General features: G+C 36.8%; 1 protein-coding gene across 1 annotated transcript in view; it reads left to right on the forward strand.

Moving 5' to 3' along the window:
* HMCN1 (hemicentin 1) overlaps window positions 1-16,581 on the forward strand; it is a 517,054-nt gene that overhangs the window by 92,030 nt on the left and 408,443 nt on the right. Inside the window, 1 exon segment of the mRNA XM_044003022.1 lies at window positions 13,596-13,666. Coding sequence (XP_043858957.1) covers window positions 13,596-13,666 — 71 coding nt within the window.

Below are 16,581 nucleotides of genomic sequence, written 5' to 3' on the forward strand. Positions count from 1 at the left end.
TTTAGTTGTTTTGAAAACCATCAGCACTCCATTCATATTCTATTCCACTCATCTTTAAAATATATAAGACAGGGGCAGCTAGGTAGCACAGTAGATAGAGCACTGGCCCTGGATTCAGGAGGACCTGAGTTCAAATCCAGCTTCAGACACTTGACACTTACTAGTTGTGTGACCCTAGGCAAGTCCCTTAACCCCAATTGCCTCACCAAAAAAAAAAAAAAAGATATGACAACTCTTTCCTTAGGACTTGGTTTCAGATCATTTTGGTAGTACCCAGTTCGATCAGATTCTGAATTTTATTTCTACATTTTTTTATCCTCTTTCAACATTTTTTTTCTTTTCTATGTCTCTCAAGTAATTTCTGGATTTGTTTGAATGTCATTAATGCTTAATATGAACCATTCAAATACTGACATGGAAGTCATTACTCTTATTGGAGTGCTGATATGTGTATACTACTTAATTTTCTGTGTTTCTTTTTTTCCTCTTTGATTGTATTAGAGGACTCTTTGCCCAGCACACACAAAAAGTATGAGGAAGTTTTTTCTGATTCCTTTGCTCTGAGGAAATGGCCATCGCTAACTGGAGATAGCTGTGGTTGGTCCTTAAAACTTCATTCTTGGGGTAAAATATAAAACTGAATTCCTGCATTTTTTTGCCTTTAAAGATCTTAAAACTTTTCTTTTTCTTAGAATAATGTTTTTTTCTGGCCAAAGACCTGCTTAAGTAATAACATCCTAACTTAAAGCCTATGTTACAGTTTTAAAGGTATTCTTTACTTCCTGTTCTAAACAGCTAGGTAACTGCTGAATTCATGCTCTTGATTGTTTCCATATCCCGCATAAGTGGTCCATGAAGTTAAATGATCCCTTCATGGTAATCACCCAATCTTTAATTTGGATGAGTGTATATGTTTAAGGTTATCGTACAGTTCCATATCAACATGAGTAATCTTTTTGGGTGGTAGGACACATAGCCATTAGATTAAATATGAGATAGTGTGATATATGTTAATATATCATTAAATGTAATTTTATGATACAAACCAAGAGCATTACTTCCTTGCCAAAACAGTCATTGAGAGTCTTTCAGTAGTCATGAAAATTGCTTGCTTTATTGTGAGTCTGATTATTTTCAGTTAAATGAGTTCTGAGCTATACTTGGCTCAGATTTAAGTCAATGTCAGAAACAAGTCCTGTTTTAGTAGATTAAATGCAGACAGTTTCTCCTTGAGCAGTGGTGCTGGACAGCAGCATTTTTAGCAAAATGAGAAGTTAGAAAAGCTAAGAGGATATGTGTGGGAAATAACAATCATGTTCAAAAGAAGTAAGTGTAGTTTGAACTCATTTAGATCATAGAGAAAAACAGGCATGGGATTTAATGATATTACTGAGAAAATATTTTATAATGTTTTGCATATGTTGAATTCTGAAGAACTTTAAAGTATGTTGAGATACTCCAGTTCCTTTTTGGAATGTCAAGTTTTATTTATAAAACTGATACTTTTTCATGCAAAAATTTTGAGAAGGTGATAATGAAGGATGTAGAAGAGGTTACTTATGGGTTGATTTTTGTTAAGGATCCTTACTTTGTATACTCTGTGTTTGCCATTTTGCATTTTCACTACAAAAAGACACTATGGGAAGTTTTGTTTTCTGAACTCAAGTTCTGTCTGCCAATTTGATTTGGGTACCCTATCAACTTTCCTTTAGGCCATTCTATATATAAATTGATGCCTGGTAATGTAAACTTTATCTGCTAAGAAAGCATATGTAATTTATGTTCTAGGATGCCAATTTGCTGAGTAAAAAATGAAAATTCAGAGTAAAATCTTATTAGATTTTATTACTCCTATAGTCTCATAATATAGACATGGTCCTTAGCCTATAAATATTGTCAAAGATAATGACAATATAGATAAGTAAATAGGGACTGGATGGGTGATTTCCTGGAATGAGGAAACTTTCTCTACCAATGCAGGTTGGTAAATTCTCTGAAACTTAGAGAGTTGCCAGAGCTTGTGACTTGTCTGAGATCACATAGCCAGTTTGTGTCAGAGGAACTGAACATAGGTCTTTGAACTCTGTAGCCAGCTCTCATATTCTCTTGCCCAACAAAATTTTGGTTATGAGAACTCCAAAAGATAAAAAGAGAATTAAGAGGAAAAAGTGAGAACTAGGTATAACCTAACTTTTTTATAGTTTTTTGTCTTTGTTAATATCCCTTCAAAAATTCTCTTTAGTTTCTTAGATTGGAGGATTGGAGAGGTGTGAAATAATTTCTTTTAATTATGACTTTGTGCACATGTGGTATTCAGTTCCCAGTCAGATGTGAGGTGTGTGTGAGATGTCTTACCATTAAAGAAAAGTGACGTGGTTCAGGGAAGGTGGAGGTATTGGCTTATCAGGGTCAGAGTGGCAGAGGAAGGGTAGAATTTAACCCAAATGAATAAAAATTAAAAGAATTATTGATGTGTAGGTGAAAAGTATAGGCTTATAGAGAATAATCTTTATTAGTTCATTTATTTATTTTCCCAATTACATGTAAATACAATTTTTAACATTTGTTTTTCAAAGTTTTGAGTTCCAAATTGTTCCCTCCCTTCCCCTTCCCCCTCACTGAGAAGGAAAACAATTGTATATAGGTAATACATATGCAGTCATGCAAAACATATTTCTATATTAGTCATATTATGATAGAAAATGGATAAAAAATTTTTTTTAAAGTGTGCATCAATCTTCATTCAGACTCCATCAGTTCCTTCTCTGGAGGTGGATGCCATTTTTCATCACAAATCCTTTGGAATTGTCTTAGATTACTGTATTCCTGAGAAGAGCTAAATCTTTCCCATTTGATGATCATACAATATTGCTGTTACTGTGTACAGTGTTTTCCTGATTCTGCTCATTTCACTTTGCATCAGTTCATGTAAGACTTTCCAGTACTTTCTGAAAGCATTCTGCTTATCATTTCTTATAGTCCATTAGTATTCCATCATAATAATATAAAATAATTTGTTCAGCCATTGTCCAATTGATAGGCATTCCCCTCAGTTCCAATTCTTTGCCACCATAAAAAGAGCTGCTATAAATATGTTTGTATATATGTTATTTTCCTTTTTAAAAAAATCTATGAGGGGCAGCTAGGTGGCACAGTGGATAAAGCACCAGTCCTGGATTCAGGAGGACCTGAGTTCAAATCTGGCCACAGATACTTGACACTTGACACTTGTTAGCTGTGTGACCTTGGGCAAGTCACTTAACCCTCATTGCCCAGCCCCCCCCCCAAATCTGTGAGATACAGCCCTATTAGTGGTATTTCTGAGTCAAAGGATATGCGTGGTTTTATAGCCCTTCGGATATAGTTCCAAATTGTGAACTGATCCAACAATTCTAAAGAACAACTTCAACAACAGTATTTTAGGGTCCCAATTTTCCCACATTCCCTCCAACATTTGTCATTTTCCTTTTCTGTCACATTAGACAATCTCATAGGTATAAAGTGGTACATCAGTGTTGTTCTTTTTTTTTTTCTTTTTTTTTTTTTAGTGAGGCAATTGGGGTTAAGTAACTTGCCCAGGGTCACACAGCTAGTAAGTGTCAAGTGTCTGAGGCCGGATTTGAACTCAGATATTCCTGATTCCAGGGCCGGTGCTCTATCCACTGCGCCACCTAGCTGCCCCTATCAGTGTTGTTCTAATTTTCATTTTTCTAATAAATAGTGATTCAGAACATTTTTCATATAGCTATAGATAGTTCTGATTTCTTTGTCCAAAAACTGCCTGTTCATATCCTTTGACCATTTATCACTTGGGGGGGATGACTTGTATTCTTATAAATTTCACTCAGTTCTCTGTATATTTGAGAAATGATGCCTTTATCATAGAAACTTTATATAAGGTTTTGTTAACAATTATGATTACTCTGTATATTCCTCCATCCTATTATCCCCTTATATCCTTCTCTCTGTACTTTCACCCTGTCTCTCCTCAAAAATGTTTTGCTTCTGCCTACCACCTCCCCAGTTGTCCCTCCCTTCTATCAGCTGTTCCCCTTAAGTGTCCCTTTTTCTTCCTACTTTCCTGTAGGGTAAGATAGATTTCTTTGTTGTTTCTTGATTTCTCATAAAGTCATTATCTTCCATTTACTCAATCCTAATTTTTAAGGTGTTATTTTCTTCAAAGAGCTTTTGTACCTCCTTTTCCACTTGGCCAATTTGGCTTTTCAAGGCATGCTTTTACTCATTGGCTTTTTGTATCACTTTTGCTATTCAGCCTAGTCTGTTTTTTAAAGTGTTATTTTCTTCAGTATTTTTTGTGTCTCCTTTACCAAGCTGTTGACTTTTTTTCCTGATTTTCTTGCATCACTGTCATTTCCCTTTCCATTTTTCCCCCTACCTCTCTTACTTTATTTTCAAAATCCTTTCTGAGCTCTTCTATGGCCAATTCAGTTCTGAGACCAATTCATATTTTTCTTAGAAGCTTTGGATGTAGGAGCTTTGACTTTATCTTCTTCTGAGGGTGTATATTGTCACCATAGAAACTTTCTACAGTCAGAATTTTTTTCTGTTTGCTCATTTTCCAAGCCTATTTCTTTAACTTTTTTGTTGAAATGGGACACTGCTCCCAATGTGGAGGGCACACTGTTCCAAGCTTCAGGGGGTTTGTGCAGCTGTTTTCAGAGAGACTTCTGGAATTTGTAAATTTTTAGTTCTTCCAAGGTGGTATGATTTAAGGAGAAGTATGTTTACTACTCTCCTGGCCTGTGCTCTGGTCTGCAAGCAACTTCAGGCCTGCTTTTCTACCCCAGAACTATCAACAGAGTCCTGTTCCACTGTGGCTGCAAGCTCTGGTGTGCTTGTGTTCCTCTCCAGCCTGTGTCAGCCACCCAAGATTGTGACTTAGATCTGAATATGGGTAAAACCACAAATTCCTTCCCCGGTGCTAGCAAAGAGACCCCTGTAATTTCCTTCTGGCCAGCTGTTCAACTCCCTTACCATTTGTGGGCTAAGGTTTCCAGAAGCAGTTGCTGCTGCTGTTAATCCAGAGGCTCCTGATGCCTACTCCTGGTTTGCTGGGACTAGGTCTGTGCTGGTACAGCCTGCACAGGACTGTGCACCACTCTCGCCCTGGTACAATAGGCCTTTCCTTTATTTTATTTATTTATCTATCTATCTATCTATCTATCTATCTATCTATCTATCTATCTATCTATTTATTTATATATATATATATATTTTTTTTTTTTGGTGGAGCAATGAGGATTAAGTGACTTGCCCAGGGTCACTCAGTAAGTGTCAAGTGTCTGAGGCCAGATTTGAACTCAGGTCTTCCTAAATTCAGGGCTGGTGCTTTATCCACTGCACCACCTAGCTGCCCCACAACAGGTCTTTCCTGCCAACATTCTAAGTTGTCTTTGGCTAGAAAAGTATTTCACCCTGTCCTTTTGTGGTTTCTGCTGCTCCAGGAATTGTCTTATGTCATTATTTGAAGCTATTTGGAGGGGTTTTGGGGAGAACTCAGGTAGGTCACTTCCTTTTCCTCCACCCTCTTGGTTCCGTCCCATGTAAGATAGATTTTTCTCCTCAACTGAGTGTGTATGTTAAATTCTTCTTTGAGCCAATCCCAAAGAAAGGAAGGTTCAAGCATGCCCTGCCACTCCCAATCTTCTCCTCCACTGTAAAAGCTCTTTTGTACCTTTATTTTTTATAAAATTATTTTATTATTTTCTAGTTACATAAGTTTCTATAAGATTTCTAATTATAAAATTTCTCTCCCTCCCTTCCCTCCCTCTTCCCCAAGACAGCAATCTCATATAGGTTATATGTGTACAATCACATTAAACCTATTTCTGCATTAGTCATGCTGTGAAAGAAGAAGCAGAGCAAAAGGGAAAAACCTCAAAAAAGTAGAAATAGTATGGTTCAATCTGGATCTAGATTGCACAGTTCTTTTTTATCTGGATTTGGAGATCATTTTCCATCACGAGTCCTTTGGAACTATCTTACACCATTGTATTGCTGAAAGAGTCAAGTCTATCACAGTTGATCAACACACAATGTTGAGGATACTGTGTACAATGTTCTCCTGGTTCTGCTCATCTCACTCAGCATCGCTTCATGTAAGTCCTTCCAGCTTTCCCTGAAATCTGCCTGCTCATCATTTATTCACATTGATTTTTAAAAAACTTTGTGTTCTAAATTTTCTTCCTCCCTCCTTCCTCACCCCTTCCTATGGAATCATGCAACTGAATATAAGACATACATATGCAGTTATGCTAAACATCTTCACATTAGTCAAGCTGTGAAAGAAAATAGACAGAATAACTTTAGAAAGTGGAACTAACAAATAAAATTATACTTCAATCTGTATTTAGATACTATCAGTTCTTTCTCTGTTGATGGTTTGCATTTTTCATACGTCCTTCTGATATCATCCTGCTCATCATTTTTTTCATAGTTACTATTGCTAACTATATTACCCTCCATCCTATTCCCTCCCCTTGATATTTACTCTATTTTCTATCTTCTTTCACCCTATCCCTCCTCGAAAGTGTTTTGCTTCTTACTGCCCCCTCCCCCAATCTGCCCTCTTTTCCTTCACCTCTCCCCCCATTTTCCTTCCCCTTCCACTTTCCCTCAGGGCAAAATATATTACTATACCCACTTGAGTGTTTATGTTATTTCCTCTTTGATACAATTCTGTTGAAAATAAGGCTCAGGGGCAGCTAGGTGGTGCAGTGGATAGAGCACCGGCCCTGGAGTCAGGAGGACCTGAGTTCAAATCTGGCCTCAGACACTTGACACTTACTAGCTGTGTGACCCTGGGCAAGTCACTTAACCCCAATTGTCTCACTAAAAAAAAAAAAAAAAAGTAAGGCTCACTCACTCACCTGTTCCTTCTCCATTTTCCCTTCCACTCCATAAGCTTTTTCTTGTTTCTTTTATGTGAGCTACTTTACACCCTTATACCTCTCCCTTTCCCTTTCTTCCAGTGCATTCCTTTTACCCCTTAACTTTATTTGAAAGATGTCATCATGGGTCAGCTAGGTGACACAGTGGACAAAGCACCAACCCTGGGCCAAGGAGGCCCTGAGCCTAAATTCAGCCCCAGACATAAAACACCTCACCCTGCCTGCCCCACAAAAAATAAGGATAAATGCTTTATAGATATCATCCCTTCATATTCATTTCACACCTGTGCCCTTTGTCTAAGTATATACCTTTCGGCTTTGTACCTCTTTTATGTGAGATAATTTACCCCATTATACCTCTCCCTCCTTCTCCCAGTGCATCCCTCTTTCTTAATTTTCTTAGTATTTATTAATTAATTTCATTTTTTGAATATAATTTCATCCTAGTCAACTCATACCCATGCTTTCTGTCTGTGTGTATTACTTTTTTTTTTTTTTTTGGTGAGGCAGTTGGGGTTAAGTGACTTGCCTAGGGTCACACAGCTAGTAAGTGTTAAGTGTCTGAGGCCGGATTTGAACTCAGGTCCTCCTGACTCCAGGGCCAGTACTCTATCCACTTGTGTATATTCCTTTTGACTGCCTTAATAATCATAAAATTATCAGGAGTCATAAGTATCATCTTCCAATGTAGAAGTATAATTAGTCTGACTATATTGAATTCCTTATGATTGCTCTTTCCTGTTTACTTTTTTTATGCTTCTCTTGAGTCTTGTAATTGAAATTCAAATTTTTCTATTCAGCTTTGGTCTTTTCATCAGGAATGCTTGAAAGTCCTCTATTTCATTAAATATCCATTATCCCCCTAGAAGAATTATGCTCTGTTTTTCTGGGTAGGTGATTCTTGGTCTGTAAGTTTTCAGTTCTTCCAAGGTGATATGATCTAAGGAGAGATGTGAACACTGCTCTGCTGGCCTGTGTTGTGGTCTCTGAGTGACCTCAAGCCCTCTTTTCTGCCCTGAAACTGTGACCATGGTCTTGGTTCCCCTGGGACCACATGCTCTTGTGCATATGGGCAAAGCAACAGAATCCTGCATTCCCATTCTAGCAAAAGATGCCTTGTAATCTTCTGACCAGTTGGCTGAACCCATTACTGTCTGTGGGCTGAGAGCTCTGAAAGCTGCCACTGCTGATTCAGTTCTCATCAAGTCCTGCTACTGGCTTGCCAGGGCATGACCTGTGCTTTACTGCCCTCCACTCTCTTCCCAGTGAGAAAGACCTTTCCTGACAACTTTCTTAATTATCTTGGCCTAGAAAATTGTTTCACTCCATCCTTTTGTTTGTTCAGCAGTTCTACAATTCATTTTGAGGCATTATTTTTAAGTTGTTTGGAGGGGAATATGGGAGAATTCAAATGAGTTTTTGCCTTTACTTCACCATTTTGGTTCTGCTCCCATGAATGGTTTTAAATTACCCTTGCAAATGTATTCCAATACTTCTAATTGAAATTTCCTTTCTGGATGGGCTATTCTACTAAGTACTCTCTGAATTAAAGGTAGGTTTTTTCCACATGCCCACTTCTGCATATTCTCTTCTTCCCCTTCCTTCTCTCCATCATAATAGCAGTTCACATTTGTATGAAACTTATACTTTTACAAAGCACTTCTCCCCACCTCCACAATAACCTTGGGAGGTAAGTAGGGCAAGTATCTACATTTTGTAGATGAAGAAAATGAGGTTCTGAAAGGTTGGATGGCCTCTAGGATCTTGGAATAATCACTGTACCTATTTCTGCTTTAGTTTGCTCATTCGTAAAAGTAGGAGGCTGGACTGCATCTGTATTCCCCCTTTAGCCACTTCCTGGTCTTTGTCTTTGTTTCTTCAGCAGCTAGGACAACAAAGAGTAGGTACTAAAGAAATGTTTGTTGAATCTAGTATTTCTTTATATATATATATATAATATGATCGTACTTGTTGCAGCTCTTGATATAACTTGAAAAACACATTATTTTTTTTTAGTGGAATCTTTAAATATGTTTGGGGAGAAAAAAAGATCAGAATACAAGATAAGAGAATATTGCAAATGAATTAGCAACCATAACTTGAAATACTGAATTCATTGAATAAGCTGTGAATGACATTGCCAAAAAATACCTATGAGCAGTTTAGCATGACAGTTCTTCAACCACTGCTCTCCAACCCTATTCCCAATAGGCAGCACAAAATATTGCCTTATTATCAAGGAAACACAGCAAGAATAAGAAAATTGTGAGCAACACAAATTCTGTTATTGTAAAGGAAAAAGGAAGTGAAGGAAGGGAAATAAATCTTGCCAAGTGACCCAGAAAAAAAAAAACTTGACTGTGACTTTCCCCCCATTATTTTCTCAAGTTCAATTCAAGAATTCAGATTAAGAGAACAATGACTAAAAATGTGTGTGGAGGGGGGGAGGTTTGATTCAAATCCCATTTAATAAATTCATAGGAAAATGGATCTATAGGTATTATATAAAAGAGAAAACCCTTCTTTAACTCCATTTTCAATGAGTTTTTTAAAATTAGAAGTTCATTTCACGTTGGAGATATGTATGTGTGTATGTATGTATGTATAAAAACTAATTTTGCTTTGCTTTATAAAAGGAACTATGCTTTTGGGGAGAAAATTGGCTTTTATTCATCTGCCACAGTAGTTGAATATAACTAAAATGGGAAACCTTTTGAATAACAATCATAATGATAGGAGAAAACTTTTAAACAATGCTTATTTAGATCTTCATCCCCTGATTCTGTGCATTTTGTTTTCCCTGATTATTTCCCCATACCTGAAATTCTGTCCCTTCAGACAAGCCTTATGGCTTTCCTGGTTCCCAAATCTTAGCTAAAATCCTTCCTCATGCCTTTCCTGATTTTCCTTAATGTTAAATTCTTCCCTCTAATTTTTCCTGTGTGTATCATATTTGCAATAGTCTCTCCCATTAAATAGTGAGCTCCTTGAGGTCAGAGACTGGTTTTGCCTTTCATGGTATCCCCAGTTTATCACAGTGTAGTCTGTGGTTAAAAATGCCTCCTGATTTGTCTTGACTGAATGATTCCTTAAGCTGAATCTTTATACTGCTGAAACCAGCAAATTGACATGGCCATTAAAATACATATACCCAAAAGGGAAAGGATTGAAGTTCTGGGATCTCTGTGTGAAGTTAAGGGATTCTCAGGTTTGGCATACCTTATCATGCTCAGACAATAAGAAAGAACTCAGTTGTATTTGCAGAAGACCCCTCCCCCCATATAATTTTGGCCTGGTATGAAACCTTCATGAACAAAGAGACAACGCTGAGTAAAACTGCCTTATAGCGAAGGATATTGGTTGCCACCCGAAGTATTAGAATGAAAGTAAGCAGTGGGGAAGATATGTGTAGATTTTGCCATGCATGCGGTTAGTTGTATACTCTCTTCCAGAGTAAGGTATATGATGCTACAATCAACTCTTCATACTCTTCATTGTTTCTCAGAAATAAGGCATCAGTTGCTAAAAGTATCTTGTGTAGTTGTGCAATTATTTTTGGTAGCCTTTTTTCCTGTTTTGTTGTTACACTAGATAGTCACAGATAATAATTACAGTAAAGGCTAAACTTCTATCATTGATTACTGTTCTATTTACCTCAATTCTCTGCATTCCAGAAGAGGGGAAGTTTTTGCAATATAAAATTACCCTGGAGCCTCAACCTGCCATTATTTTTCTATTTCCATTTGAGTTGCCTCAGTAGTTCTTAAATGCTCCTGAATTATACCACAACGTAGCTGACAAAGCAGGCTGACTTTATTCATGCCAATTTATGTGTCAAGTAGCAACTGGCTGGTATACAGTTTTTCCTGTTATATAGTCATCTGCATAACATAACTTTGTTGTGTTGTTGCTTAGTTGCTTTTCAATCTAGTCTGGCTTTTTGTGACTCCATTTGGGATTTTCTTGATAAAGATACTGGAGTGATTTGCCATTTCCTTCTCCAGCTTATTTTCCAGCAAACTGAGTTGCCCAGGGTCACACAGTTAGTAAGTGTCTGAAGCCAAATATGAATTCATGAAGATGAGTCTTCCTTACTCTAGGCCCAGTGATCTATCCACTGTACCAACTAGCTGCCATAACAATACAGAACAACACAACACAACCTTATTTATTTTAAAAGAATTTAGGGCCTCCATTTATCACATAGCAGGGAATATGACTTTTATACCACTTGTTACTTTTGCTTCATAAAAAATATAGATTGTTCCGTTGCTTTCCATTCTTTTTCAACATTCCATGCCCATCCTACAAGGTGTTTAATACTCTAACATGTTATAGGGAATGGAAAGAAGCATCTTATACTTTCATTTCTGAAGGAAATTATATAGATTTTAGAATATGCATTTCATTTCTTTTCTAGATTACTTCATTTTTTAGGTCCTTCTTTGCATATGTATGCTATAGCTGTAAGAGAGAACTGTTAATAATCAATATCTTGAGGGACCCAAGGATCTCCCCTTCTTTCTTAGTCCTTTCTCCCTTCTCCACTCAAGTTCTAAGTTCTCCTAGAAAGGAAGGTTCATCTGGCTCAAACCAGACGCAAGGCCACAAAGGAGCCTTGGATCCTCCTTTTGTCTAGATAGCCCAAGGACTTTATTGATTAGATTAAACCACACCTAGAGGAAACCTATTTTGTCCTGATCAGCTTGAGTGTGTGTGTGTGTGTGTGTGTGTGTGTGTGTGTGAGTGATATATTCTTTCTCTAAGGTTATGCCTGAACTTCATTTTAATATAATCCCCCTCCAATCATATCAACCAATTAGATTTGAAGAATGTTAACCAATTAGATTTGATTGCTGTGTGATGGACCTCCTATAGTGGGAAGAGTATATGAACTGAGACCCAACTTCAAGGATCTTTCATCTGAGAGAAGGCCATAGAACCTCCTTTTATTAATAACCTACCAGCCTTATTAATAAAATGATTAAATTACTCAAACTATGTCTTCTATTTTTAATCATCACAGCACATTTTGGAAAAAGCTGATTTGAAAGTATAAAGCACTTCGTAAGGGCTTTTGTTTTATGATTCTTTTCTTAAATAAAACAGAAAGGTCTTTTTTTCTGATATCATGAATATAGTATTAAGGTTACCAGTGCATGGAAGGAACTTTGCCCAAGATCTTTCTATTTTTCTTCTACTAGGTGTTCTGCCAATTGTAGTATAAAGTGTGTTCTTAATTTGAAAGATTTTAGTACTCATTAGGTATAGTGTTGGACAAATCAAGTTGATATGAATTGATTAGTCATTAAGAATTTGTAGACAATGAAAAATAATTCAAAGAATGATTCTGGAAGCAAGGATTAAAATATTGTTATATTTTACAATCTAACTTTTAATTGCTTCCATTATTCAGTTTTCTTTGGTCCCTATCCACTATTCAGTGCTACTTAGCCATTGAAGTCACTTCTTATCACCCACTTAACCTACTGGTTTTCGGCAGAAGTAGTAGCATAACTATTAATAATAGAAGTAAAGGTGACAGTCATAAAAATTGTGGTTGTGGGTAAAGTAGTAAAATAGTATGTGAAGTGGGAAGTAGTGATTAGAGAGGTAGGCCTAGCTGAGTAGCAGAGAAAATAGTAGTGGAAAGTGAACTACCATTATCTTATATCTTAAAGCATGGCATGTTTTAACTTCCAAAGTGCTTATAAATTCATTATTTCACTTGGTATATGGTGTCATCTCAATTCTGAAGATGAAGAAATGGAGACAGGTTTATGGACCCTGCTATGCTCATAGTAGCAGAACTGAGATGTTAGGTACCTGAGTCCAGCGTCCTTTATAGTATACCATTGTTGATGATCAACTGTGATAGACTTAGCTTTTCTCAGCAATACAGTGAAACAAGACAATTCCAAAGAACTCATGATGGAAAATGCTCTCCACATCCAGAAAAAAGAACTTTGGAATCTGAATGCAGATTGAGCCATATAATTTCTACTCTTTTTTTTTTCTTTTTTGAGATTTTCCCCTTTTGTTCTGATTCTTCTTTCACAACATGACTAATGCAGAAATATGTTTATGTGAATGTACATATATAACCTATATTAGATTGCTTTCTATCTTGGGGATGAAGGAGGGAAGGGAGGGTGGAAGAAAAATTTGGAAACCAAAATCTTATGAAAACAAATGTTGAAAACTATCTTTACATGTAACTGGAAAAAATAAAATACTATTAACATTAAAAAATAATTAAAAAATAAAAAATATAGTATACTGGGGCATCTAGGTGGCACAGTGGATAAAGCACCGGCCCTGGATTCAGGAGTTCCTGAGTTCAAATCTGGGCTCAGACACTTGTCACTTACTAGCTGTGTGACCCTGGGCAAGTCACTTAACCCCCATTGCCCCGCAAAAAAAAAAAATATATATATATATATATATGTATATATATATATATATATATATAGTATACCATTGTACCAAATTTACCTATACCCATGATTCCCTTTTTTAATGTGAAGAATTGAAAATTGGCTTTAAGCCTTTGATGTTTTTCTTAATACATTTTATGAAATAATAATTTGAATAGTAAATAGGTATGAAGCTATATAAGTAAAATGTCTTTGGATGCTGCCTACAAGTTTTTTATTAACTCACTTTGAATTTTTTTTTCCTTAGAAATTGGGCCAGTAACAATTACCACAGATCCTAAGAAATTCCAGTATGAACTCAGAGAACTCTATGTTCAGGTAAGTTGTTGACTTCCTCTCCTTCTTATTCTTCCTCTTTTGTAAATAAATAAATAAATAAACAAACAAACAAAAACATTGTGAGCTTTTGTTTCCATATTTCTTGCTTCATTACTTTTTGTTATTTTTTATATATTATTGAGCTCATTTTGTTTTTCTATGTTAAAGGTTGCCTATATTGACCATTTGGGATAAAAATGATGACTGGTAATTCAGGTATTAGAAGAGATGAGTAAGTCTAGCCAGTATCATCTCCCAGTGCCATTTCCTGAATGTACAAAAATCAACAAATTAAGTCAACAAACATTTTTAAGCACTTAATACTTTGTGCCAGGCACTATGCTAAGTGCTGAGTATACAAATTCAAGTAGGAAGAAGAATAGCACATGGTCTCAAGGAACATATGTTATAACTGGAAAAAACAATACATTAATGGAAGCTGAACAAATTGGGGGAAGGTACGTGTTTCCAATTGCATAAGTCCAGAGAGTTGGGAGTACTTCTGAGAGAGGAATGAAGATATGGCTGACCTGGGCATGCTCCTTAAAATGGAGGTTCTACACTGTTTCAGTTGAATTTTACAATAATACAATGGTTTGAATGCAAGTATTATGTTCTCTATTTTACTGATGAGGAAACTGAGGACCAAACAAGTGACTTGCTCATGGTCACGAGGCCAATAACTGTCAGAGGCAGACTTTAAACCTCAGTCTTTCTGAGACCATGCTTAACACTACCAAAGGTTTCCTGTGTCTTTTGGAGATGCGTTGGAAATCACTTCCATCATCTCCAATGAGAACCCAGCAACTATCTCCCTATATAGTAAGTTCGTTGGCGGCAACTTCCTTATCTCTTCTTAGGAAACGTCAATATTGATATATCTCATTTAATAAGGGATTAGATCATTTCACTGGACCAGGATCTCCCATTTAAGGTACTAGTGGTTAAATAAATATTTATAGACCACCTAAAGATCAAATGATTCTTAGCACACCCTGAATACTTAACACACATTGCCTATTGCACTTCACTAGTGAAAGGGGTTCAGAGTGAGATGAGACCTCTTAATATTTTTATTTCTTTCATGAGTTGGCCTGGCCAAAGAATGCATTATCTAATGGCTAACCTACCGGTTATGATACTCTCCAAAGACAGAACTGATCCGGGATAACAGGCAGATACAGCCTGTTGTTTGTGTTATCCTGGAATAGCCTTCGAAAATCCTAGTTCATTTTGAATAGCATGCTAAGATGCCATAGTAGATCTGTTTGTGGAAGAGAGACTTTCTCTGAGAAGGAAAGTAAATGCTTTTGCAAGTGATTTTTTATAAGTCAAACAGTCGGAGTGTTTCTTAAGCACTTATTCTGTGCTAGGCACTGAGCTAAGTGCTGGGAGTACAAAGAAAGGAGAGGACGCCCCTCCCCACCCCAAGAGTGTGCACTTTATTTTGTTTTTTATCAAATATCTTTTAAAAAAACTTTAGGGAGCAGCTAGGTGGCGCAGTGGATAGAGCACCAGCCCTGGAGTCAGGAGTACCTGAGTTCAAATCCGGCCTCAGACACTTAACACTTACTAGCTGTGTGACCCTGGGCAAGTCACTTAAAACCCCAATTGCCTCACTAAAAAACAAAAAAACAAACAAAAAAAACTTTATTATTTTCTAGTTATATGTAGAGATAGTTTTCAACATTTGTTTATATAAGATTTCTAGTTTCAAATCTTTCTCCCTCCCCAAGACAACAAGCAATCTGATATAGGTTATATATATATACAATCACATTAAACATATTTCCGCATTAGTCATGCTGTGAAAGAAGAATCAGAACAAAAGGGAAAAGCCTCATAAAAGGAAAACAAAAAAGTAGAAATAGTATGGTATAATCTGTATCTAGATTCCACAATTCTTTTTTTCTGGATTTGGAGAGTATTTTCCCTCATGAGTCCTTTGAAACTATCTTGGTTGGACCATTGTGTTGCTGAGAAGAGTCAAGTCTATCATAGCTGATCAATGCACAATGTTGTTTGATACTGTGTACAATGTTCTCCTGGTTCTGCTCATCTCACTCAGCATCAGTTCAAGTAAGTCCCTCCAGGTTTCTCTGAAATCCACCTGCTCATCATTTCTTCACATTGACTTTTTAAAAAAAACTTTATGTTCTAAATTTTCTTCCTCCCTTCTCAACCCTCCCTATGGAATCAAGCAATTCAATATAAGTCATACTTGTGCAATTTTGCTAAGCATCTTCACATTTGGGGCGTGCACTTTTTTTGGGAGGGAGGCAGGGAAATTAGGGTTAAGTGACTTGCCCAGGGTCACACAGCTAGTAAGTGTCAAGTGTCTGAGTTTGAATTTTGAACTCAGGTCCTCCTGAATCCAAGGCTGGTGCTTTACCCGTTGCCCCTGGAGTGTGCATTTTAATAGGTGAAGTAGCAATGTAAATAAGTAGGTAGATAGAAGATATATGTAAAGTAGATGAAGTTAATTTGAAAGAGGAAGACATTGATATCTGGAGGGACCAGAAAAGGATCCCCACAGAAGGTGGGATTTGAGCTAAGCCATGAAAGAAGCCAGGAAGCAAAGAAGCAGATGTGAGGAGGCAAGGCATTCCAGGAATAGGGGACAATGAGTACAAAGTCACAGAGATAGCAGATGAAGTATCATTTTCAAAGAACTGAAAACTGGCTCCCAGATTACATGGAAGGACATAAGATGAAAGAAGGCTGGAAATGTAGGAAGAAAGGCTTTAAATACTAAAGAGTTATTTATATTTGATTTTAATGGTGATAAAGAGCCACTGGCAATCACTAAGGGGCTGGGTAGCATGGTCAGACCTATACTTTTTGAAGATCACTGATAGCTGAATAAAGATGTATTGGAATAGGGAGACACGTAAGGCAGGGAGACCAGTTCGAAG

Source organism: Dromiciops gliroides, chromosome 4, assembly GCF_019393635.1.
Source record: "Dromiciops gliroides isolate mDroGli1 chromosome 4, mDroGli1.pri, whole genome shotgun sequence".
Classification (NCBI taxonomy): domain Eukaryota; kingdom Metazoa; phylum Chordata; class Mammalia; order Microbiotheria; family Microbiotheriidae; genus Dromiciops; species Dromiciops gliroides.